Genomic DNA, 25,372 nt, shown 5'->3' with positions numbered 1-25,372 from the left:
TGAGATCTTAAGCCTGACAGGCTACTTTTAAGCTGTTTTTACTTAATGATTTGGTTACAAGATTGTTTTGTTCTAATGTTTCACAACAGACTCACACACACACACACGCTATACTGTACTACAACAATCCTAAATAGTACACACACACACACACACACATGTTGTAGCCGTGCCCTTATTCCCCAGCTGTCACATTTGCCCACTGCCCTCGTAGAAACCGTCGCGCTGGACGGAGGATTAGGTAATGGGTCTTTTGCGTAACATGCAAAGAAGTCATCCAACTCTCTCCATCCAATCCTCCTGCTGATGATTTTGGACTTGGGATTACATCACAGCGTTGCCAGTGGGTCGGCTGTAAAATGACACAGGGATGCAGTCTGTCCATGAGTGCTGGGATCTTTTGGACCTCGGATGATGGAGATCGTGATGATGATGATGATGATGATCACAGTTATTTCAAGATTTTACATGGACTCTATAGAAGCACTGTTAAAGCTACAAAGGGCTTACAAAGACATAAAAACTAAAGCAATTGCCAGGTAATAATAAATAAAGTACAGCTGATGCAGTGATAAAAACAAGTAAGTGTTACTTAAACACATTAAAAACAAATAAAAACAAGAGAATAATCAATTAAGGAGAGCGCAGATACAAAAAAAAATATTTTTATGAGATAGATTTAACACTTTTATGTGTCTAGAGTATGTCTAGATATTATGACTCCTTGTCACAGGCATGAACAGGCCTTAAAAACACAAAATTGGTGGTTGAGAAAAATTATTTAAGGCCTTAAAAGCTTTCATCAAAGTTGATGCATTTCAGTTGAATCCGGTCCCTGGAAAGACTCTAAAGAGTGTAATTTGACCCCCCACCTCCTGCGCCGGGCTGCAGGTGCACTATTTGATAATTAATCCCCTTTTCATGTATTAAATGAAGTGATTTCCATGGCAACATGCCAGGAGAGAAGTCCCATGCTTTCTTAGTAATTAAGAAGATCTATATGGCCATGTACAGTATTCCCAGGCCACCTTTTTCCTCCGTGAGATATGATACGAGCAGAAGAAGAGAAAAAAGAAATAAAAGTCATTTTAAATGTGATAGATATCAACATTTTGTGAATGTTCACACAAAAGATGCTTGTACAGCTGTTTTGGGCTGATATATGCTTGCTTGATTCATGCTTCTTCCGGCTTTCCTTTTACCGATACGACCGCTTTGTCCCTCCCGCAGGTACAAGATGATCTCAGAGTTCACATGGCCAAACCACGACTTGCCGTCAGACAAAGACGCGGTGAAGAGGCTCATGCAGGGCTGCGGGTTCGACCACGACGTCGCCTACGGCAAGACCAAGGTCTTCATCCGCACGCCACGCACCCTCTTCAGCCTGGAGGAGCAGCGAGCAGAGATGGTCCAGAGAATCGTCCTCTTCCTCCAGAAGGTAAGTCTGAATACATCACGGCAGCTTATGAGCTCAGATAACGACGAGACCCCGACGGGGAAACTCAGAATTTGTGAAATTGCAAGAGGGGAACTTGAGAAACCCCCTGGAGTCACAGATTTATTACTTTTCTTCCTTTTCATATTCTTCTGTTATCGCTCCCTGATTTTGTCTTGAATTTAAACCAATGAACTAAATGAACACTTTCCTTTTTCACAGTATTTGATGATAATGAAAGCGTTTCCTATTTGCAAACATCTGTCATTGTGAATACCTCTGATTGCCAGTCATCACCAGCTATTATCTGATGAGGGCCTTCAGACAAGACCACGAGGATGTTCTGGTTTCAAGGCCCCGAGTCGGGCTCTCATTGATATTCATCATCCCTTGTTCTGCATATGAATAAGCTCGGAGACCAGAGAAACTCTAGTCAAATTTTTATACAAGCACGGCGGTATTTTTAGAGCTAATCTAATCTTGTATTATTAGTCTCTTATATCTCTCAGGGTGAATGTTTCTGTCTCTCTTCTCTTTCTCTCGGTCTGAGTTTTCACCCACACAGCTCTTGTGAAGTTGTTAGATGGCTGAGTGGATCTCAGATTTATAATTTGAAATGTTTTTCAGCAGTGACTTGAATGCTCCTTGTGCCTGATTGAAAAACTTTAATACAGTGCGGGTTTGTCTGTTACCAAGGAGCCAAACCGGGTTCTTGTTTTTGTTTTGCTGGTCAGAAACTGATCCCTGAGTAAAGTTTTCATCCAGTTCGGTTCCACTCAGACTAAACACAATGTTTTCTTATCTTATTGCTCTCTGACCGGAGTATCCATTTTCCCCTCAGCTGTACTTGTTTAAATGATCTGCTATGAATATTGATCGCTGCCTGTGCGTCTCAGTAATCCTTCTCATGCGTCAGTGGTTCGATGACAACTTCGGGCGCGAGTGGCAGCATCTCGGTGTGATTATGGTGCGCGAGCTGACACGCGTCAAATCAGCATGGAGAGCAAAACTTTTGTCGCTTTGACAGATCGGTTTGTAAACATGCGGTACTGCTTCTGTCTGGCTGTAGAATCAGGATGCACCGCGTGAATCGTCTTGTCAAAATGCCATCTCTGACAGGCAGGTAGCTCAAAAACCGCTGTGTTGCTGCAGAAACCCCCTCTAGCAAACATCCTCTTGGCACTCGAAGCATCACATCCCACACCTGGGAGCCATGTGACTGACACTTGTACATTTTCCCAAACCTGTAATTACATCAGGATCATGTGGGCAGATTCCTCCACGCCGCGTTGCTTTCATGTCTTTTTTTTCCCAAGCTCCGAGACATGAAAGTCCAGCCGAATTAACCCCTGTCGTGGATTGATTGGATGACCTTTCTATTGATCTGCGTGACCCTTTGCGGGCTCTTCCCACAGACACACCAGACGGGCGATCCTTCCACCGCTCCCTCAGGACAATCCTATCTTGTATCTCTCAGGATAAGCAGGCTTTGATAATGAAGGGAAAGCCCAGAGGAATCGCCGCGTTTCCGCCAAAACAAACATCACAGTGTGGCAGAGGTGTCGGGAGCAGACATATTTAATCTTAACCTCTGTCAGTGCGAAGGCCAAGCATGCAGTATGTAGCTTCACTCATGCTATATGCACTCACTGACACGCAGGCAAAAATCAAATAGTGGTGTGACAGCAGTATTGACTCCTGTATCTACCATGCTGTTATTCAAACAAACATCCCAGCCTGAGTCTGATCTGCTGCGCCAAGCAATCCCCTTATCAGCACCTGGCACACCACACTGCCTTATGCCAGTCGGGACCACAGTGCCAGGACCGTCAGCCTGTGACTGAGGGCTCAGACACACTTCTCGTCCCTCCGTTTGCCTCATGGATTTCTAATAATACCACTTAGCTTGCCCCATCAAGCAACAAAAACAAAAAGCATCTGTGAATGTGCACGCTTCCTAAAAAATCAGGTTGAGTGCTCCCACTTCCTGTCCAGGTTGTGAGAACACTGTGTTTTTCTGTAGCTGCACTCATTTTAAATCAGCATAACCTCTCCTCCTCAGAGGAGGTGGGGGAGTAGCTATAGGAAATGATTGAGCCAGGTGGAGGAGGGGGAGGATGCTCCTTCACAGCTCCATTTAATCCCACCATTCTCTCCATCCTTCACTCCTCTCTTCATGGGCTCTTACCTCTTCTCTCCACTCTTGTGGTGCTACACTCAGTCCACCCCACCTGAAATTTATTGCAATCAGGCCCTGTGTGCATTAACGGTGATTGCTCTACATCCTCCTGTATGCGATCCTGCATTGACAACACTGAAAGCTGCGCCTTGTACAGAGCAATCCAATCATCACCACTTTAAGAGATGGAAACTGGACGGCACAAACGCCAGAGTAATGTTGTCAGTGTTTGTTTCGTCAGACCAAGGTTATGATGAAACTTTACGTGACTTTATGTTGCACCTTCACATTTCTTTTGATTGAATTTTTGATCGTATGTTGTGACAACGCTGTGCTCACGTCTGTTTAGGTTCAGGGGGGAAAAAAACACTTCATGTCAAATATATCCGGTTTTGTTGCCACAAACATGGTTGAAAAATATCCTGAAGTTTCGTCAAAAATATCTGGCTTTCTTGCCACTAACAGGGCTGCAGAGTGTCCTGATATCTCAGCAAGCATCTCCGGTTTTGTTGCCACTTACATGGCTGAAAAATATCCTGACATATCTTTAGAAATGTCCAGGTGTGTTGCCACAAACGCAGCTGGTAAATGAACCAACGTCATTTCAAGAAAACTCTACTTTTGTTGCCACTCACACGTCAGATAAATGTCCTCACCTCTTGTGAAAAATATCTGAATTTGTTGCGACAAACGGCTAAAATTGTGTCCAGACATCTCATTAAAAATATCCCTTTTTTGTTGCAATAAACACAGCTGGAAAAAGTCCTGAAGTCTCGTCAAAAAATTATGAAAATGCTATCTCGAACTATCTGTAAAGGCACCATCATCCCCTCCCACCATAAAAGTCAGCTCATAAACATGTAATGTGATATGACACTTATAGTAGAAATGTCAATATTGGATGTATGAATCTCAACATATCCGTGGTTTGCAGGAACGTAAACTGCCAACTGGAAGACGGCTAAAAAAAGGCACACAATCTGACATAAATACAGATATTATAAATTAAACATAGACAACCCCCACCCTCACCCTCTCTCTGTTAAAATGAATATTTCATAAATTCAAGCTCAGCCATCCACATCACATTAACTGTCGGTGCTTGTCAGAGCCGCAGTGATGACGAGAGGAGAGACTCCCCCCCTCTCGTGTATCCCGAGCCGCCGCCTTAATTGCTTTCCAAAAGCTTTACACAGTGTCTGTGTTGCAGGGGGTTTATCAGACGTGGCGAGTGTTATGTCTTGGGTAGTCAGCTTTCACAGCGTGGCCATCGGGGGGTTGTCTGAGCACAAGCTAAATGAAGACGTTTAAAAAGGATAGAGCCTTATTTGTTTTAATTTAGTCTCGTTACCCAGCGGATAGCTCATGTCTTGAGGAAATAAATTGTGCTGTAATAAAATCAAATCTCGTTTTTTGGAGGATCTGGCTGACATGGAGGAGGAGAGTAATCTGTGGATAGCTCTGTGTAGCCCTCTTGTGAATAGCAGGCTACTTAGTGCGAGGCTAGCGCTGCCTCCTCCTCTGCTCAACTGTCCAGAACTGATCTGCCTGCTGCTAGAACTCAGCAGAAACATGATCTCTAATCCTCTGATCCCCTCTGAACCTGCAAAGTGCTCCAGTTATCATCCAAAGCTATCACCTCCACTAAAAACGTCGGAGGTTTGAGAACGCAGCGGCACATCAAAGAAGGAAGCTTTAACTTTTTTTGTAACAATCACACGGCTGGATTTGGAGGAGAGGAAATGTGCTTCCTCTGTTCTCAGAAAGCTGCGATGTGGAAACCGACTCTCTTTGTATCTTCCACTGTGACCTGACTTTCCCTTTGTTAGATTGTTTTACCATTGATTCTGGGACTCGAGGGCTTTTCTCTTCTAGTGTCAGACATTCTTGTGCCATTTAAAAAATGAAGCTTTGCAAACCTGCAGCACATTTTGTGTTTCTGTTCTGACCTTCCAGCCGTCCTTCAGTCGTATAGTGTTAATCCATTTTCAAATAAAACATTCATAACCAATGATTTGAAGGCTGCAGCATCGAGTGAATTTTGCTTTCTTTGCTCAGTGCTGCAGCCTAAAAATACCCTACAGTACACAACACCTTTGGCAAGTGTAAAAACTCCTGTATCCATGGACCTCTCTCCATGGCAACTGACTTGTGGCTCGCCGCCAGAGTTTACCGATTTAAACAAAAGTTTTGCTTCCACTTATAACAGTGTTAGAAGGTAGCAATGCTACCTAGCACCTACATTTACCCACAATGCAACTAAGCTACAGAGTGGCATCCCTGGAGGTAATTTATCAGATTAAACGCAGCTTCCTCTGGAGCCACAAAAGGCCTCATACTACGTAAAATTGGTGGAGTTGCCCTTTAATGATTTGCTGTCTCTTCTTTCATTTTAACATGATGGTTTCATTGGGTTGATAGTAAGCTGTATTCATGCTTTGCGTCTTCAGTAAGTTGATTATCTTGAGTGTCCTTCAAACTCCTCTGAGCTGTGCGTGTCACTTTAAGCTCAGACTGCTGACCATTGGCAATATTCTTCCGATCTATTTTGTCCTGTCCCATCTAATTGATGGATGGTCCATCCAGAGCCATTCAATTTATTCTTCAATACCGTCCCTTCTAATTAGACCGTGTTGTTCAAGATCCATTTGAGCACGTTCATAACACTGTACTCTACGTTAGCCCAGAGCTAAAAACCTTAAAATGACACAATACTGGGAGTCACGATCGAAGGAATGAGAATCGGTGTCAGTACGGTGGCATTAGCGTTGCTGGCGAGTGTGTGCTGCTCACCCGAGCACTTCATCGATTTATGATAATGACCGCTGGCCTGTGCTTCTGCCTATGACAGCCTGTGGTCAGGGCACGTTGCAGCCTCACTAAATTGTGTCGCATGCTCTCTCCCTCCCTCCGCCCGCCGTGTGCATCGAGCATGTCACTGGAAAACCAGCTCGATATCCCCCAGAGGACGTGGAAACTCGGGCGTTCAGCAGTCAAGTGTGTCAATGGTGCAGGCCGGCCTATCTGTCTTTCCATGTTGGAATTTGGTCAGGTTTTTTTCTTAACTCCCCCCCGAGGCGACGACAAGGTGAAGGGTCTGTGTGTTTTTAATCCTGGACTGGGCATTTCTTCGTCTTCTTTCAGACTAGTGGAAAGAAAACATCCAAAACTTAATTAATTTAGTTCAGATTTCTGTTCTGGACACTTCTGCAAATTAGTACATATTTAACTAGATAGTGTCATTTGCTTATAAAACATAGAATATTAGAAACCAGAAATAAAAAATAAAAAATTGTCTCAACTGGGGAAGTCTCATGTTGGCATATATTTGTTTTCTCAGACAGAAATCTCCACTTCAGTAGCCCTTACATACACCAGACTTTCCAGTTAAAGGGGAAACACCAGTATTTTTAAAACCTTGGCCCTATATTTATATGTTTCGATGTGTAAATGATTCATTCTTTTCAAAAGTTTGGGAATCTGTGCAGTAGATCGCCTCAGCTAGCAGCCACAACACGGCGAATCCTTTGGGGGCGACTACAACCTTCAAAGTTACATCTACCAAAAGTGCTCGTTTGACAGTGTCTGACAAGATTACAGAAACTTTTCCTACGGATGATAGACCTTTTCTGTTGAATAGTAAGATCCCATTTTGTGACCAGAAATGTCTCGCTCTGAAATCTTACGAGAGGTGAGTTCTTACAGTTGTTTCCTGTCAGAATCTGTCAAATATGCAGCCGTGACTTTGGAAATAAATTCTTGCTGGCAGTTCCTCTTAGTACACTCCAATTCTGATTCATATTTCCACAGCCATCTTACTGCAACAACTCAACTCTTGCAAGGTTTCAGAGCAAGAAAAAGTGGTGAATATTTTTATTTCTTATTATTGCTGTTGACAGTAGTGTCACAGTTCAAGCAGATATCCAAAATTCAGCTTGTTGATTCTAATATGTCGACAGAATGAAAAGAAAAATGTTGAAACTGGCTTTACCCAGTGTTCAGATTTGGTTCTGGAAATGTATGCAAAGTCGTGCTTTTTTAATTAGATAATGCATCATGTGCATATCTAAATATAACATTTATCTGCTGATATTTGTTATTATAGCCACCACTAACTCTGATTAAAGACATTCAGTACACAGTATTGGACCCTGTCTGTGTTCTGCCCCGCCCAGCATCTCAACCGAAACCTTCCAGCTCTCCCCAGTTGCCCTGGCAAGTGTGATTTGTGAATGCTTTTTTCCCCGTTTCAAACCAGCCAAGCCCCCGAGTAAAACCCCAGCAATCTGTCCCGCTTTGTCGCAACCACAGATCCCCAATCTGGCTTTGATGAGCTCGTAAATCCCGGGCTCCGGAGCGTGGTGAGGGGCCGGCTCCATGATGGCAGAGTCTCTAAAAAGGATGATCAGATGGCTTTATTGGCCAGGAGAGTAAGGGGGCAGACCATCAGGGGCCTTGTTATTGGCCTGATTTATCCACATTCCCCCCGAGTGTCATCTTCATCAGCTCACCAGCGCCATCGCAGCCGGTCTGCTCAACTGTTTGTGGAGCAGAAGATGGTGTTTATGGTGTTTGTGCCTGTGTGGGCGGCTGCACGGCCCCATCATAACTCTAACCTCTTGCCACTTTCCACCTGTCACACACCTTAATGAGGCTCAGAAGACAGTGGACACATTTTATGTCTGCTGTTTTCTGATTCATTGTTGCTTTATGGTGGGATTTTTTTTTTATTTTTCCTCTTCTGCCTCGCACCTCCAACCTCAGTCATTTGTAATTTAATTAGTGATTTGTGGCTAAGACAAACACAGTTGTTGATCTGGCATAGGTCCGTGCCCCATGTGGATATTATACAGGCGACATCTTAACTGAAGCTCTCACTGAAGATCTCTTTTGGCCACTTTTTTGCTTTGTTACTCAGTGTATCATGTGAGCACATATGGGGTGGGACTCTGTCTGTGTGGGAGGGTAGAGGAGTGGTTTATATGCTGAGAGTACATTTTAGAGGTTCACTGGTTCAGATATAGATAGAAATGTTTAAAATGTCATGGATCTTCATCAGAGATCAAATTTTAAATAGCATGTTTTTACCATAACAATCAAAAGTGATAAAAAAAATAAATAAATAAATAAAAAATATATATAAAAAAAAAAATAAAAAAAATATTAAGTAAAGAGTCTAATATGACACAGTAACATAAAATGTTGTCCCTGATGCGGACCAAGATGGTTGTATCATCAGCAAGCGTAAGATAACACTCGAGCTTTGCTTGGCGTTACAGTCGTAAGTTAGCAGGAAGTACAGGAGGGGGCCGAGCACACAACCCTGTGGTGCTCCTGTTCAGTGCTCTCACCAACTGGGGCCTGCCCGCCAGGAAGTCAAATATCCATATATCGAATATCCATGCCATAATCACACCTTTAGTCAGAACTATCCATAATGTCAAGGGTCTGCTCAGCGTTGTGAAAATTAGATTTCTCTCCACTTCTTGCCGACGTGGTTGTTTTGTCTATATGAAATTATACTGTGCAGGTTATCAGTTATTCACCTTTCTTCTGCGTCATGGAGTCAACGGGAAATTAGGTTTTCTTTAGGTATGTGAGTAAATCCGGGCAGACAATATAATGAAAAAGCTGCGGATAATAAAAAATGAATTAAGAATCACATAAACTCAGGATATGAGCGTGAAATTGAGCTCAGACATAACATTTTTATTTACTTACCTTAAAAGGCTCCAATTCATGTTGAAACGCACTCATAGTGGAGCATTTGCACCAGGACCGTTTTGACTGAAATGTTTGACCCGATGCCTGCTCTTAAAACTACTGCCTAATTTACCGTAACACTCTGAATATGAATGAAAGTAACTTTTAACCTTGTCCACAGAGACAACCAAGTCAGGGCAGGCAGTAAAAACCATTCATTCCTCCCACCGAGTCATCTCACGGGTCGATTAATGATGAATATGTAGCTGCTCCTCTTTTTCTCACTCTCATACATTATGTATTAGAGACGGTGCAGCACGGAGGAAACAGAGGAAAAGGTCGTCGACTGCCATTTTGCCAGAGAAGCACCATTGGAGACTTGCAGTAACGCAGCATTAGAGGAGCTTATTTATACATGAAGAGATGTTGTTTGCTTTGCATAAACATGAAGGAATCAAGGAGAGTATGTAATGTTTGGACATAAATCACAAGCTAAGAAAAACAGATAGTTCAGGTAGTTGAATGTGTTTTGAAAGCGTTAGTCGTAGTTGTACTTGTGCAGTACTTAACCACTTTCTACTACTTTTTACTTCCACTCTGCTTCATTTTGGAGGCAGATATTGTGCTTCTTACTCCACTACATTTATTTGTTTCTTTGCAGGTTGCATGCTGCATCAGAGCCAAAGTAGCGTATTTTCAAATTGATTTATTTTCTCGACGGTTGGATAAAAAAAACACTGGCTGAAAAAGGCTGAATATCTGACCTGATAACTGGCCAAGTGAATAATCTGTCAACCCATAGTATACAGTGATACATACATGTAATAAAAAATGTATAATTACATATGTTACAATACATTTATAGTTTTTTTTTTCTTTTCTGATTAAAATTTCTTCCCCATAACTACATAGTGCACCTTAAGTACAGTTAATTTCAGATACTTTAAGACTTTTACTAAAGGGCTATTTGTATGAGTCTCACTCGAAGAAGTTTTTAGTAGAATAAGTTATATTTTAACACGATATCTTACCTTTTAATTTGAAGTGAAAGTAACACTTTTAATAATTAAACTATTTAGGAATCTGAGATTTTAAGCCCAGAAACCAGGCCGGTAGGCTTTAGTCTATATCAGATGACATCATGAGGACAGATCTCTCCTTTAGTTTAGCCTGATAGGGCTGATCTCAGATTACTGGACATATAACACATGATTACATAAACTTCATGGCTCAAATGATCCAAATAAAACCGTCCTTTTTCTGAGAAACACAGTATGACCAGGCTGGCTTGGTGATGTAGATGTCTGTCCGGTCTTCTTTTATTAATTTCAGTATGATTCAACTTCTTCAGAGGACCAGTGGCTCCACGCTGCATGACTTTGATTCATTATTGACACTCTGCATTAGTGAATAATGCCATACAGTGCAACTTAAACACATACATGCAGCTTATGTGGTTGAAAGGTTATCGTCCTGATGAAGACGTGAACGAATCTGCTGCCTCCATATTCCAGCGGTGCATGACTTACCTTCTTCTCTGCCAATTATTACACCACCAGTCTCATCAGGTGAAAAAAAACCTCCTCCGCCGTTATAATATGTAAATGCAGGAAATCCTTTTTTTCTGTGCCTTCGGGCCTCCCCCACACTTTAAAAGATTAAATATATCTCCATGATTATACTGCATCACACTTAGATGATATCCTGAAGTGAGCCTCCAGTGCAGTATCGCCTTTAATGTATGAATGTTTAGTCTGTGACACTAAATCCACTGTTTTACTGATGCTTTAGGATTATTTAGGTACAATGCAGTCGGATAAAAGTGTAAATAATTGAGATGCTGTGTGTGTGTGTGAGAGAGAGAGAGAGAGAGGTTACAGTAAAAGGGGAGCATATGGTGGTGATTTTAGCGAGGGCGGACCAGGAGTTATGGCTCCCCGGGGTCCCACTTACATCTATTATTCATGCTTTAGAGGGTCTGATAGCCACTCAACCTATGTTTGGTTACAGGCGGGCTTCGGGGTCCTTAATTTAGCCCTTGTTTCAGTCTGAATCCATGTTATCAGAGCATTGAGCACTGCTGCACCAAACAAATAACAACAACAACAACAACTGAACGGTTTCTTTGTGTAATTGTAAGTTAAGAAAACGGCTGTGTGACACATTGAAATGCACATTTATTTCTATTATTTAAAGCTATTTTCTGTACATTCACTCGTGGCTTAGACTTTGGTGCAGAGGTCGCACCTCTTAAATAAGAAAAGTAAATGACATTAAGGTAGTGGTATATTCTAGTAAATACTTAAACATCTGGAACATCTTAAACATCAGCAGTTGTAATCGTCTCTACATCCCTTCTGCATTATTAAAATTCGACATTACTTAAAGGGCAACGCCACTGATTTTACCCTTAGAGTCAGATTAAGTCTTGAGCCAGGATCCAGGATTGGCGTCAGACTCCTTCCAAATGTCATCCCCATCAGAAAGGTCTCATTTTATGTCTCTAGTCCGTGTACCTGAACTTATTTCTCCAGGATCTTTGCAGATTTTGTGTTCCAAGCATGCATTAAAAGCAGAATGTGTTATCTACAGAGGCTTCATTACTTGCAGTGACGTACATTTTCACTGTCCTGTGTCTCCAGGTCTGGAGGGGCACCATAGCCAGGATGCGATACCGGCGGATGAGAGCGGCCCTCGTCATCCTGCGGGCCTACAGACGCTACAAAGTCAAGTCCTACATCCGCGACGTCAACCGGCGCTTCAAAAATGTCCGATCCATGAAGGACTACGGCAGACACGTGAAGTGGCCCACGCCGCCCAAAGTCCTGCGCAAGTTTGAGGAGGCTCTCAGAAGCATCTATAACAGGTATTTCCTGAATAAAACCTTCCAGATAACATGACTTTAGTCGATTAATTGATTAGTCGATTGAAAGGAAATTAATTGGCAAACATTTTGATAAATGTCAGACATTTGCTGGTTCCAGCTTCTTAAATGTGAGGATTTACTGCTTTTCTTTGCTTCTTTGTGTGAGTCTTTCTGTTTTTGAAATGTTTGTTTTGAAAAAAGAAGCAATTTGAAGACGTCGTCAATCGATCGATTGTGAAAATAATCGGCAGCAAGATTTAGACAAAGGCTCTCGCTTTTTCAGGTAGTTTGGGGACGATTTTCTTTTATTTAAAACAGTTCAAATGTTTAACAATATAACTTTTGTTCACAGTAATATAAATCAGAACAGAAGAAGAATCTTTTTTCAAATAAGATGTTTTAAATTGCTTCCTTCTGAAGAAAATGGGTTTCTTAAATTGGCTGAGCTATAAGTGGGTCTGACTGCGGGAGAAAACGTGTGGCCTCGAGTGTAATTTTACATCCAGATGAGTCCGTTTGAAGCAACTTACACATGTTTCCTTCTGCCTTGGGCTCACACTGGGCATTGATTTCCCTTCCTCCATCAAAGACTCATCACTGCCTTTCATCCCGACGTCTGTTTGTTTGCTTTTCTTCTATTTGAAGCTGGGCACAGTGAGAAAATAGCCTTCCTAGAGAATAATGTTGGCTGTCAGGATGTGTGAGTGAAAGGCCAATAAGTACAGTACAGCTGGGGTTTGCTGCAGTTCCTGTTGACCTCACTATCAAGAACTTGTGCAGCAGCCCCGGTGGAGAAAGTCGATCTTCCTCCGTTTCTTACTTTCCTCTTTGTGTGTGTGTTTACCTCCAGGTGGTGGGCTTGGACGCTGATCAAAGGCCTCTCTCCAGAAGAAGCCCTGCAGGTGAGAGCCAAGGTAGCCAGCCTGGAGGCCCTGAAGGGCCAGAGGGCCGACTTGGGTCTGCAGAGGGCCTGGGAAGGAAACTACCTGGTGAGTAGATGGGACTGCAGTGAGGGTGTGGGTGGAGTACAGTAATATGTGTCTTTATATGTTGGAGAAAGTAAACAAAGAAAGATCTTTTGTCAGATTTACTTATGTTTTTTTGTCTTTTACTGTCTGGTACTGGTGGATTTACTATCGTCTTTGGTTCAATATGAAGGCTGTTTTCAAGAAAAAACATTTATTTCTCAAAGTATGGAGTTGAGTATTTCAAGAATACACTTTATTATGATAAATACCTCACAAACTATAAACAGCAATAAGTCTTTCGTTAACGCAAATGATGTTGGTTGAGCCTTTCTTTTGTTGGCATAATGTTTAAATAGATTTTTATTTACTTTGTAGCATGTATCTATTTATCTGGGACACGTTTCTCTTCCTCAATTAATTGTAGATTTACTGGTTTTATTACAGTATGACTAGTTGGATATTATTGATCAGACTGTGGATTGATTGGTTGATTGATCTTCTGGTTGGATGCCATTTAATGTTGTAGCTGTTCTCTGAAGGAAAAGTTTGAAATTTGGGGGAAAATCTGCTCATTCACTTCTCCAAGAAGTCACTGCTCAAGACCAAGAAACACGTAACTGTGAATAACAAGGCTAGTTTTTCCCGTTTCCCGAACACCAGTGCTGTCTCTGAATCCCTGTGTTTTAACAGTTTTTCTCTGTTTTGTCTCTTTGTGGCCGACAGAAGCGAGACAGCCCCGACACAGCTGCATCGTTCACGCTGGTTTCCAGCGAGCTGCAGCGGAAAGACAAATTCATGCGAGTTCTCTTCTCCTGCAACGTGCGCAAGGTTGGAGGCTTTTTAGAGCATTTATCCACCGCTAACCACATGAACACACAACACGTTTCTGTCTGCACAAACAAATAAACCCAACTGCTCCTGGTTTGCTCCATCTCCCTGTAGGGAGCTCAGATGTGTGTGTGTGCACTTCTAACTTGTGGGACTTGTGACTAATGAGGGGCTTTGTGTTTCCCAGATCAACCGTTTCCACAAGGCGGAGGACCGCACTGTGCTCATCACTGACCGCCACCTGTACAAGATGGACCCCCTGAAGCAGTACAAGCCCATGAAGAGCATCCCCCTCTACAACGTATGATCCCTTAATCCTTTCTCAGCCTCCTTTTAGTACAAACACAGATGGCGGCTCATTAGACACAGGTGTAAAAGTGTTATAGTGCAGATTTCCAAAGAGGTTACTGATATTAGCTCGATAGAAGATCTTCTACAGTAGATGCAAATCCATAAAACACTGGTTCCTGTGCAGCTCATAAATATGCATCATAATTTGACTTATTTATGCAGAATTGCTCCTGATTCAATCTGACTTACATGTTTCACACTTGAGCAGTTTCAAAATGAAGCGCCATGAATCATGTTAGCTCAAGAAATGAGTCTTTTGTTTTTTGTTGGTGATTCATCTAACGCGTAGCCTGCTGTGAAATCCACGTCAACATGTTCATATATGATTGAGAAAAATGAGTTTGAGGGTGCATGTGGTGAAGGAAGGTAGATTTTGACAGATTATGTTGCTTTGCACTTTATTAATCTTTGTAAACAGGCGTCATAAGTGAAATATTATATCTATATTTCATCATTTCATCCCATTTCTAAGGATATATTATAGTTTGAAACTGGTTGAACAGATGTCATTTTAAATAGGTTTATGTTTAGGTTACAATCATCTTGTTTACAGATAATACGGTTCTGTGATGAAACAATTAGTGGATTTATTTATTTGTAAACATCAGTAAATTCACCATCAAATTTATAGATAATCAGTTGACCATTAAGGTCATTTAACAAGCAAAAAAGACCAAATAATTGGTGGTTCAAGCATCTCAAAAGTGAGGATTTGCTTATTTTTCTCCGAATATGTTTGGCTTTATTTGACCAACCGGAGAAATAAAACGGAAACAGCATTATTATTAATGAAAATAATCATTAGTTGTGCCCAGACTGAGGTTTTCCATCAGAAATGTTACTTCAAAGTACAGTAAGACATTAGCGGTATGATTTTCTTGCAGTTTTCCTTCTGTAAACCATACTGTATGTGATACAGTATGTGATCACAACACAGGGAAGCCATCCTTCCTGAAGCTGTGGCAGAGGTGACAGCATTATCTCTGATTTCCCAACAGCCCTTTATTCTGTGGCAACATGTCAATATGCAAAAATCCCCTTCGGCTCTACAATTGGCTGGCTTTAATTCACGTTCACACTGTGATAGGCCCATTAAGCTGCTACATGCACACAGCACATGAGGCTGTTTCCATGGCAAATGTGTCCTGTGTGTGTTTGTGTGTTGACTTCACGTTTTCATGTGCAAAAATCACTTGCATTTTATTTTTTGTGCAATATATTCGTTATTATTCATTTCTAGTAAAAAAGCTTTGGTGGGTCCTTTTGTTTTTAACCTTGTTGGTCTAAGAAAAGACAGTGAAACCACTCACATGAGACTTCCTGGTGTCTTGTCTTCAGCCGAACCCATGAAAAAGGGAGTTGATCTTGTTGCCATGCGGTCAAGTGGTATTGAGGCAGGAACGACAGCAGTAGCGACTATACTTGCAGCAATTTTTATTTTTAAAACATCGTGTTGTAACTGACGGAAGCAACTGTTTGTTTGAAAAATCAACAATGGAGGCTCTTCAAGAGGTTAGCGTAGCTGCTATAGCATCCGTTATATTGAATACATTTACAGTATGAATGCAATAATAGTGTTTAGTACTTACATGGTCATAAATAGTCACATCTGAAGGTTACCTTATGTTAAGATATTCACATAACATCCACAAGCGAATACCAAAGACGGTCACAAACTGTCAATCTAAGCCAAGAAAGATGTCGGGTCAATAGTGGAAAAATATTCAAGGCAACGAGCCGCATCCAACAAAACGTTTTATTACATAACATGTCCATGGAAAGAAAACATGAGCTTTTTCCTTGAAAGGGCCGGCTTCAAAGAAACTCATTCGACCTCCTGCAGAGAGAGGAAGATGCCAGAACGCAGGCCAGGAGTCGTGTTTCTCTACTCATTAAGTCCAGTTGTTCCTATTTCACGGTTTTGGTTAACAACATAAACAAAACACAACACTTCTGTATAAATCGTGCTTCATTCACAGCAGGTGAGAAGTTCTGAGAAGTGAAACAGGAATTCAGTGGTGAATAAAGACCATGGATACTACTTGACGATTTATGGCAAGCACATTTCCCAAAAATGGCGAACTGTAACTACGAGGGTGCTGTTGTAGTGATACCCAACCAAGACAGGGTCAAAATAGCAGCGCATAATCCCATAATTTCATAATCCCAAACCCAAGTCTTCACACTCAGATGGTGAGGTAGAGGTATGGTAGAAAAATCAAATAGATCCTTATAAAGAGCTGTCACAAACTAATATATGCAGTTGAATTTACATTTCCTGACGAATCTCCCTGTAAACAAACTTTTGGTGACATTTCTGAATCAACCATCTCCCTCACTGACGCTCCGCTATGACAAATATTGCTTCCGCAGTTTATTCGCACCGTCGCTGACCCTGGAGGTGAGGCAGAAATGAGACAGGAAGTGAAGGTGTAATGCATTAATCTCAGCGGCGGTGTACGCCCCCGTCGTCTGGTGGAATGAGTGAGATATGAGGCCGGTGTGCGGTGACAACTGTGACAAGACGCCCCGGTGTTTCAATCTGACAAAGTGACAAGGGGGAATTAGGGAGATTTGAGACGGACATCCGAAAGCCTGTATCGCTGCATCTGGAAGTGAAATGAGGGGATGGAGCTGAGACAGATGGTGGCAGAGAGAGAGCAGCATGAGTTAAGGAGATTTTTTTAGTTATTGTTCATTCAGAGTGAGTCTCACACACAGAGAGATACACACTGAGTTTGATAGATGAGGCTCACTCCCATCCACAAGTCATATGGGAAGTGTTGGAGGACAGGGGGGACGTAGTTTGCAGCTTTCACACCTCGACAGTGACACAACAAGAGTGAAGTGCACCCTGAGCTCCTCATACACATTACAACCAGAGATCTGCTCGAGGGTAGAGACATTTACAGCTGTTTTAATCCCCTTTTAACCATGGGACAACATTTTGTGTCCGTTTCTTTACAATTAGGAATGTGTGGCTTCTATACCATGTATTATTGTCAACAAAATGTCATCAGCTTCTTCCTCTGTGCTCTCGAGCTCCATCGTTGCCCCTAAAATCATTGAAAAACACACCATCGTGGTTTGATTTGGCTCAATTAGACATAAATCATAAATATGCTGTTAATACTCACCAGAAATCCAAACGTCTTCTAATCCGCGGTTGAAAAAAGTCCCTAACAACACTTTTTAAAGATTTGCATCTTAAGTAGGAACTGAGTGTCACAGGAAGGACGTTGTTAGTATTAAAGGATCGGCTCCCATTCACTAAAATTTGTCTTAATTCATTCAATACTCACATGCCCACATGTACCTTTACAGTTAGAGTTTTTGATCTGTGTCATTTTTCTTGGACAAGACTGGTCTCATTTTTATTTTTACTATAGTTGACAAATCCCATGAAAAGGCCAAAACCACCAAGGAGTTAGCTTGTCTCAGTAATTTCCGTCTCTGCTCAGACTGTATATTCGCATCAGCCAATAATGACTTTAAAATTAAATATCCGCATCGGCCTGAAGCAAACATTTCAGCCTGAGAAAAATATGACAGGCCGATAAAATGAAGCTTTAATTCTCTGCACTCCAAGAGTGGGCATAATAATATATTCATCTCGTAGCAGGAGAGACTTGATGTTATCTGCAATTAAAGGTGGAAAAGATATAAGTGCATTCATGGTAATCAGCCAGAATATCGGATATTTTTCATCCCTCATGTGTATTAAACTCATCACCTTTAAAAACACACAAATATATTGTTTCATTTTCAATACAGGAGACAAGTATTATTGTTTTTGGTCTCGTTTTTTTGTTCACCGTAAGAGAAATAAAGAATATAAGCATCCTTTTCACTTAACAGCAGTTGATTGCCAGACCCACAGAGTCTAGCTGCAGAAAGTGGTGTTAAAAGATCAAAAATAACGACTTGAGACTTATAATGTGTTTTAGCTCATAAACATGGCTGTCAGAGAGGTTCATTCACCTTTTCCGTCACCTCCACATCACTGATTATAACCGCTGCCCTTCTGTAGCCGTAACACGGGGCCTTATTCAACAACGTAAATGTCAACCTGAGTGGGAGAGTTAAAAAGGTGCAAAGGAGGCGGCTGAGAAGAAGCGTAGAGAGACGGAAAGCGAGAGGGGCGAGGAGGCAGAGATAGAGATGTTCTGTAAGTCTCGGAGCCACGGTAGCGTGACGCGAGGCTATCGATCGGGGAAGGTCAAACAGAGGGGGAGAGCAGTTAGCTCATTGTTGATTAGCACTGATAGGCTAACGGCGTAGCATCCCCCTTGGCTGCCCTACACGGTGTATTTACTGCTGCTCTTGCAGGGCAGCTAAAGGTGGAACGGCCCGGGCTGATAGATGGCCGGTGCTACAGCGAGGAGCCAACGACTGTCCGCCAAAGGATTTAGACACCAACTAATGCCAGTGCAGCAAAAGTGACATCATCACGCTGTATTTCTCGTTGCATAAAAAACAAATACGGTGAAACGTCCATTCTGCATCAGTGACTCATCTCGCTGCTGCTCGCCATCTTTTCTTCCCTATTCACATTTCCTTTCCCCCCCCCCCTCCTCCTCCCCCTCCTCTCTCTCTCCTCTCGCTGCTGCCGCTTCTCTCTTCCCGTTGTTGTCATGCCAACTTCCCAGGAGACAGTGTTGTCATGGATACCGAGCGGCAGGGCAGATCAGCTGATGTCTGGTGTCGTTCAGGCATGTGCACAAATCGCTCTCCTGTATGTGCGCTCTTCTCCCAGCGAGGCTTGTTTGTGATCCCTGCGGCTCTCGTCTTCCTCGCGTTCTTTCTCGCCTTGTTTCTTTTTCTTTTTTTTTTATTCTTCATTCACCCGTTGATCCCTTCACTCCAGTCTGTTTGTTCTCAGCCTACCACCACCCACAGCTGCAGTGTGTGATCATATAGATTTGAAAAAATGGGGCGCATGTGCAACAATATGTTTAACAAAAGAGGTGTCTGTTGTAAGGAACTCTTAAATTATGCAGCTCTACTTACATCGTATACATGAAGCACAAATTGTAATAATAAATTCATATATCACGGGGTCAACTTCACTGTTTTTTGCCCCGTAAACATCCCCTGTCTGGCTCACTGTTTGCCCTCATAGCCTCACAACATGAATGGCTGCAAAGCTTAGCTCATCATATTATAATCACTTAATCACAGAGGCCCCACCCTGCGCGCTCGCTGCTTTTTTTCTCCCCCCCCTTACTTCTATATTTACAGGACTTGCTGTGAGACGTATTATATAACCAATAAGTTGCTCCCATGAGGATACACTGGGAGAACCTGCTGTTCAAAATAATGTCCTCATGACAACCGCAGAGCAGAGTGGATCAGGCCCGAGAGCACTTGACAAAAAAAGCATTGTGTTCCTGCCTGTACTGGAGTTTGTCCATGAGTGCTTTTATCAAAAGGGACTCGCTGGTGTTACTGTTTGGGAACGAGGCGTTTCTAAACCCGAACCAGACATCAGAAAAGAAGTTGACCTTCAGAGTTTGTGCCGTTCTCCTGGGACAAATAGTAACAAACAGTCCTGCAGCCAAATATTCTCAAACATCTTTAGTAATGTTAAAGAATGAAAAAGAGGAAAAGCACACAGCATTTACGTAAGGGTGGGACACATGGACGAAAAAACAGTTTAGGCTTGAGACTGCACGCTCAATCTGTGAAATGATAATGTAATCATCAGGGCTGCACCAAACCTCCTTTATATAACATTCAAAGTTTTTATTGAGGTTTTCGTAAGACGCTTTGAATGTCGGTGTCTTTCATCATATTCTATGACGTCATGACTCTTTAATAAGGGCCTCAAATTGAATAAAGTGTTTCATCAGATTAAAATGAGTTGATGAGCCTCCCTTTGTGTGCGGCAAAACTGGAGAGCGAACCGCTTTTTGACCGCAGTGAAAATGTTGTTTTGGACGGCTAAACCCAAACAAATATGGATTAAAGCAGAATATTTCATCAGATAAAACATTTTCTAACTTTTAGAAATGATTTCATCTGTCTTTTCTCAATTAATTTGGATTTTTGGAGTCATTGGAAATGTTTTCGGAGGATTCTTTCCAACTTGTGTTGAGTTAAAACAACCCATCAATTCAATTTGACTTGACTTGATCATCTACATTTGCGCCATTAAAACACAATATTGCATTAGAGATAGTTATTTTACATGCTGCTAGCTGTAACTCAAGGTGGATTGTTTACAAGACATCACCTAAGGAAGAGCCTCGTGTAGTAATTCAGTCAGTTTAGCCATCTTGGTGCAGATTTGCTAGTCAGCGAGGTTAAGTTGAGTTTAGAAAACAGAAGTAAGAGGATACTTAATGATGTGATCACCTTAAAGTAGATTGTGGACGCTGTCAAGATAGATCCCGATCTAAAATGGTCAGATCGCCTACTCCTACTCGGCTGCAACTCACTGATTATCTTCTCGAAACATAAAATCTATCTTAAGATGTCAGAAAGTAGGGAAAATGGCCATCAAAATTTTTCTGAAGCTCAAGGTGATGCCTCGAAAATTGCTATTTGAAGACATTCACTTTATTCTCACATAAAACAAAGAAAAACAAAAATCTTCTCAATTGAGAAGCTTCAACAATTGATATCTTGACGTATTCACAGATTGCATCCAAGAATTTATTAGTCCCGTCTCGCTAAGTGTTACAATGAGCCGGATCATTACGAGAAAATTAACGCGTATAAGTTGGACTGAAATGTATCATCGCCCTCAAGTTTTTGTCGGATTTGTTTGGGTCGACTAGACAAACACTCGAACAGATGGCTGCGCAGATAAATGCCTCTAACAGATCTCGTACTCGGGGTAAATCAAGACAAAAAATTAGACAAGGAAGCGAATCAGAATGTATCATTAGCCAGCTCATTAGAAACACTGACTGTCGTTCCAATCAATTAAGCCTTTAATATAAATGTAAATGTAATCGGCTCCATGTAATTAACTGCGGGTGCATTGCTAGACGGAGAGGCATGGCTTCAGGCTTTAATTCACGGTGATTATGTGAAGTGTTTGTTTCTGGAGTCATGTTGGAGCTAAATAAGCTAGCTGGTGGTTTTAGCCGCCGGTGGCATCCTGTCCCCCCTCCTGATGGAGAATCTGTCCAAGCAGTGCAGCAGTCTGCTGAGTGGATATTAATGTTACCTGACTGGCTGCCCTGTGGCCGTTTTTCCTCAACAAGCCTCCGTTCAGCTTCGAAAAAGACAAATTAAGAGGGAAATAAATGGCTGGAAACCTGAGAGAGGGAGTAACAAAGAAGACAAGGGGAAAGCTACGCTAAAAGGAAGAGAGATAAGAGTAGAAAGAGGATAAAGGAGAGTTAATGAGCTCCTTTTTTCCCTCCTGAGAGGTGTTTACCTGTGAAGATATCGGTTTCTTCCTGTTGTTTCCTCACTGAAGACCTGTAAAGCAAAACAACCCGACCACAAAAGCTGGGATTCCCCTTTTAGCCCGGCTGCTCTGCGTTGGTTTGACGTTCAGGGGCTCTGAGTGGAAAAAATTCGATTGGGCCTTCGGGATGCTGATCAATAAATCGTTACTGCAAGTGCTGATTTAAGCCTTGAGTGGGAGAGATCCCATATGCCAATAGACACCAGATATTAGCCTGTTTTTTTTACAGTTTTGGCTCAGTTTAAATGTGAAAAGCTCTAAAAACGGCTATATCCTAAAGCATTTCATTCAGGCTTTTATACTGGGATGGTTTGAAGATGTTGTTTCGGGATTGTTTCGATTTTTCACCGCCCAGTCCATCCCATGCCGTCAATCAATAACTAATTTACCTCAAAACAGAATGTGCAACGGTGATTTTCTCAAAGCATGAATTAAAACAACATTAAATATGTTTTATACAGTATTTTCGATTAAACATACGTTATCGGCGTGACTGTCTGACTCGGCTCTGCAGATTAAAGCATGACCAGTAATCATCGGCTGATACGTTTATTGTTGTTCCTCATTGCAAAAAATGCGTGTTTATGTTTATATTCTCTATAAGAATATCAGCAGATATATCAATAGCACTTAAAAATATAATATAGATATCAGTATCTGCGTCACTGCCACTCGTCCAGTAATGGTTGGGCTTTTTATCAAAGAAACCGAACATTAGATATTTTAACTTGTATATTTAATCATCACAAATAAAGAGAGCACTCAAATGGAAAATAACTGTATTGTAGAGGTGGTGAAGTGATTAGCAATTATGTTTTCCAAACACATGTTGAGATGATGGAGTGACTGTATGTTTAGTGATAAGTGTTGAAACTCTAGTGGTATTAGTTGCCAGCACTCTGAGAACCGAGCAGGCGATTTTGTGTTTCACACTCTGTGATTCGGCTCTTTGCATTTCAATGTTTGTTGTGAAACTTGAGCCAATAACACTGCAACTTTGCCTCCATGACAGTTTATGAAAAATACTCACAAGTGTCCCAGTAAATGCATTTATTTAACCAACAGTCTGTTTTGGATTTCTGGCATGCACAATGATTTAGTTGGCTGTCCACAGTTGGCTTTCCTACTCTAACGTGGTCAATGTTGATATTATTAAAGTAGTATTTTACATGTTGGAGCAGAAACTGTAGTCTTGAGACTAGACTTTGCTGCAGAACAAAGAAACAGGAACAGAGAAATATTCCACATCTTCCTCCAAATGTCCTTTTTTCTTTTCTCTTACTTTCCATTCATAGAAAGTCTGCAGAGTCTTTCTCCCTTTTTGTCTGCACATCAAACGCCGACTAATCTAGCAGTTATGTGCCCTGAGTCTAAAATTCAGGGCTTACTTCGCGCTTAATCCATACATTGTCTGTCTGGCTTTCGCCAGTGTGACAGTGAGACATCACGCAGGATACCAGGACCCAGAAACTGAAGCAGCTAAATACTCATCACTGTGTCACACTGTCCTCATTATCATTAGGCCTATTAGCAAATGTGGGATGTATTCTCACTGATGAAGCCATCAGATCAGATAGTTGAAGTATTTGTGGCTGCAATACGAGCACAAGCACTTTGTCCGTTGAGCCACACGGAAGTATTTTTAACGGTTCATTGAATAAGATGTCCTAATTACTGAGATCAAAATAACATAAGCAGTGCCTTTGTCTTTTCCCACTAAAGCAAAGGATGTGCTGAATAAGCGAACCCCAGGTCTCCTCTCTTTACTTCCTGTCGAAGGTAAACATGATGAATTGTCGACCCCGGTGAATTCACCTCCTCTGGGACGCCCCAGCTCACACCTCTGATATGCATCTGTGTCTGCATCAGCTGTATTTGTGTTCATCTACAGTACAGATGGTTGCGTGATACGTTTCTCAACACGCATTCCTGCCTTTTCGCATGTTTGTTTTTCTCTGTGTACATGTTTATCTGTGTTTAATCCTGCGTCCTCTCTCTCTCTCTCTCTATCTCTCTATTTCTGGCGCCGTCCCAGGTGACTGGAGTGAGCGTGTCCCCCGGGAAGGACCAGCTGGTTGTGTTCCACACCAAGGACAGCAGGGACCTCGTGGTGTGCCTGCAGGGCATGGTGCCTGCCAATGAGAGCCGCATCGGGGAGCTGGTTGGCACCTTACTCAGCCACTTCAAGAGGTGAGTGACGGGGGGAGGCAATGGGGCAACAAGTGGTGGTGGACGCTGAATTTATCTACTTTGATTTGCCTCGCCTTGAAATCGTGACCTGGTTACACAAGATAATCCACAGACCGTGTTGTGAGCAGTTTCATGTTGGAACTATTTTCCCTCCGTATCACTGCGCGGGAGGAAGCACCTGCTCATGGACGAGATGCTCGTTCTCCTGACAGCTTAGGATGTAAACATTAATGGCGTCCTCCCAGGCTGAGCTGTAACATTAGCTAGCTTAGTTAGCTTAGAAAGCTAAGGTCCCATCTAGTTCCATTATATACAAGAGCAGAGTTGTAAAAAGTGCCTAAAAGTCGTACTTGAGTAAAAACAACACCAACAGGTTTGATTTTCTGTGTTTTTCTGCATCTTTGCCTGAAGTGATGTGTATATGGTGTGTGTGTGTGTGTGTGTCCCTAGTTTAGACATACTGCCAGCAGATTTTCAGGATCAGCTGGTTTGCAGAAATAATGTGTGGTTCAGTGCAGTGTATCAAAGTGGACCACTGGCATCCTGAAATGCCACCAGGAAGCAATCAGGACACACCTGCTGCTCCTTCATCAGCAGGTGAAACTCCCCTCGCCCTTGTGTTGGGCCAAGTATTTTCTTTTTTCTTTGTTGGGGAAGTGAGAGCACCACAAAATCATGTTCACTGCTGGAAACTCATTTTTTTTGAGATATGAAAATAACAGATTTTTGTGCAAAGGCCTTACTTTTCTGGTTTATTTGGGGGTGAGCTGTCATTTCTAAAAACATGACTATACAGTAGTTTGCTGACTAAAATAACCTCTGCTTGAGGTGAGCGCAGAAGCCACCTCATTCTTTTCATTTTTGTGAAGTTAGAAAACGATTGTTGAATTTCTGAAACACTGTGTCAAATCTAGTAGCATCTGTCCAGATGTGCCGCATTGACCGGTGTGACCCTGTGGCAGGAGGATTACAGGGCAGATGGAGTTCATAGTTACAGCTGTCCTAACATGAACCATAATGTTCAGTTAAACAAAGCCCTCTTCAGGACATAATACTGTGGAGGCCGGCATTAATTTTGTTTCAGGCCTCAGAGGCGGAGAGAAAGACACGAAATCCTTGAATCCTGCAGTCTGTGAGGTTCACATCAGGCCTGTCTCCTTTCATACCGCACTTTATACCTTTTATCACATTGAGGAGCTGAAGAACAGCTACAGATATCAACCTATTGAATTCATTCACGTGCACGTTTCTAATACATATACTGAAGTACTTTGTTTACGAACTGGGCAATCAGAATATTTCGCCCAGAATATCCTGTTTTGTTCTGTTGTTAGGACAAGGTAAAACTTGTGGAGAGGGTATTAAAACGCCTCTTCCCTGAGCCGAGTTTATTTATTTCATTCAGTTCACATGAGGTGACTCCAGCTGC

General features: G+C 42.0%; 1 protein-coding gene across 1 annotated transcript in view; it reads left to right on the top strand.

The window, feature by feature from the left end:
* The window catches only part of myo1d (myosin 1D), a 103,580-nt gene that overhangs the window by 49,203 nt on the left and 29,005 nt on the right, over positions 1 to 25,372 (top strand). The window contains exons 16-21 of the mRNA XM_084342901.1: positions 1,231 to 1,438; positions 11,960 to 12,183; positions 13,034 to 13,172; positions 13,875 to 13,979; positions 14,167 to 14,280; positions 23,789 to 23,943. Of these exons, the coding sequence (XP_084199027.1) occupies positions 1,231 to 1,438; positions 11,960 to 12,183; positions 13,034 to 13,172; positions 13,875 to 13,979; positions 14,167 to 14,280; positions 23,789 to 23,943 (945 nt within the window). The remainder of the gene's footprint in view (positions 1 to 1,230; positions 1,439 to 11,959; positions 12,184 to 13,033; positions 13,173 to 13,874; positions 13,980 to 14,166; positions 14,281 to 23,788; positions 23,944 to 25,372) is intronic.

Source organism: Pagrus pagrus (genome assembly GCF_965226575.1).
Source record: "Pagrus pagrus genome assembly, chromosome: 21".
NCBI classification, from domain to species: Eukaryota; Metazoa; Chordata; class Actinopteri; order Spariformes; family Sparidae; genus Pagrus; species Pagrus pagrus.
This window is presented reverse-complemented; position numbering and strand designations above follow the sequence as displayed.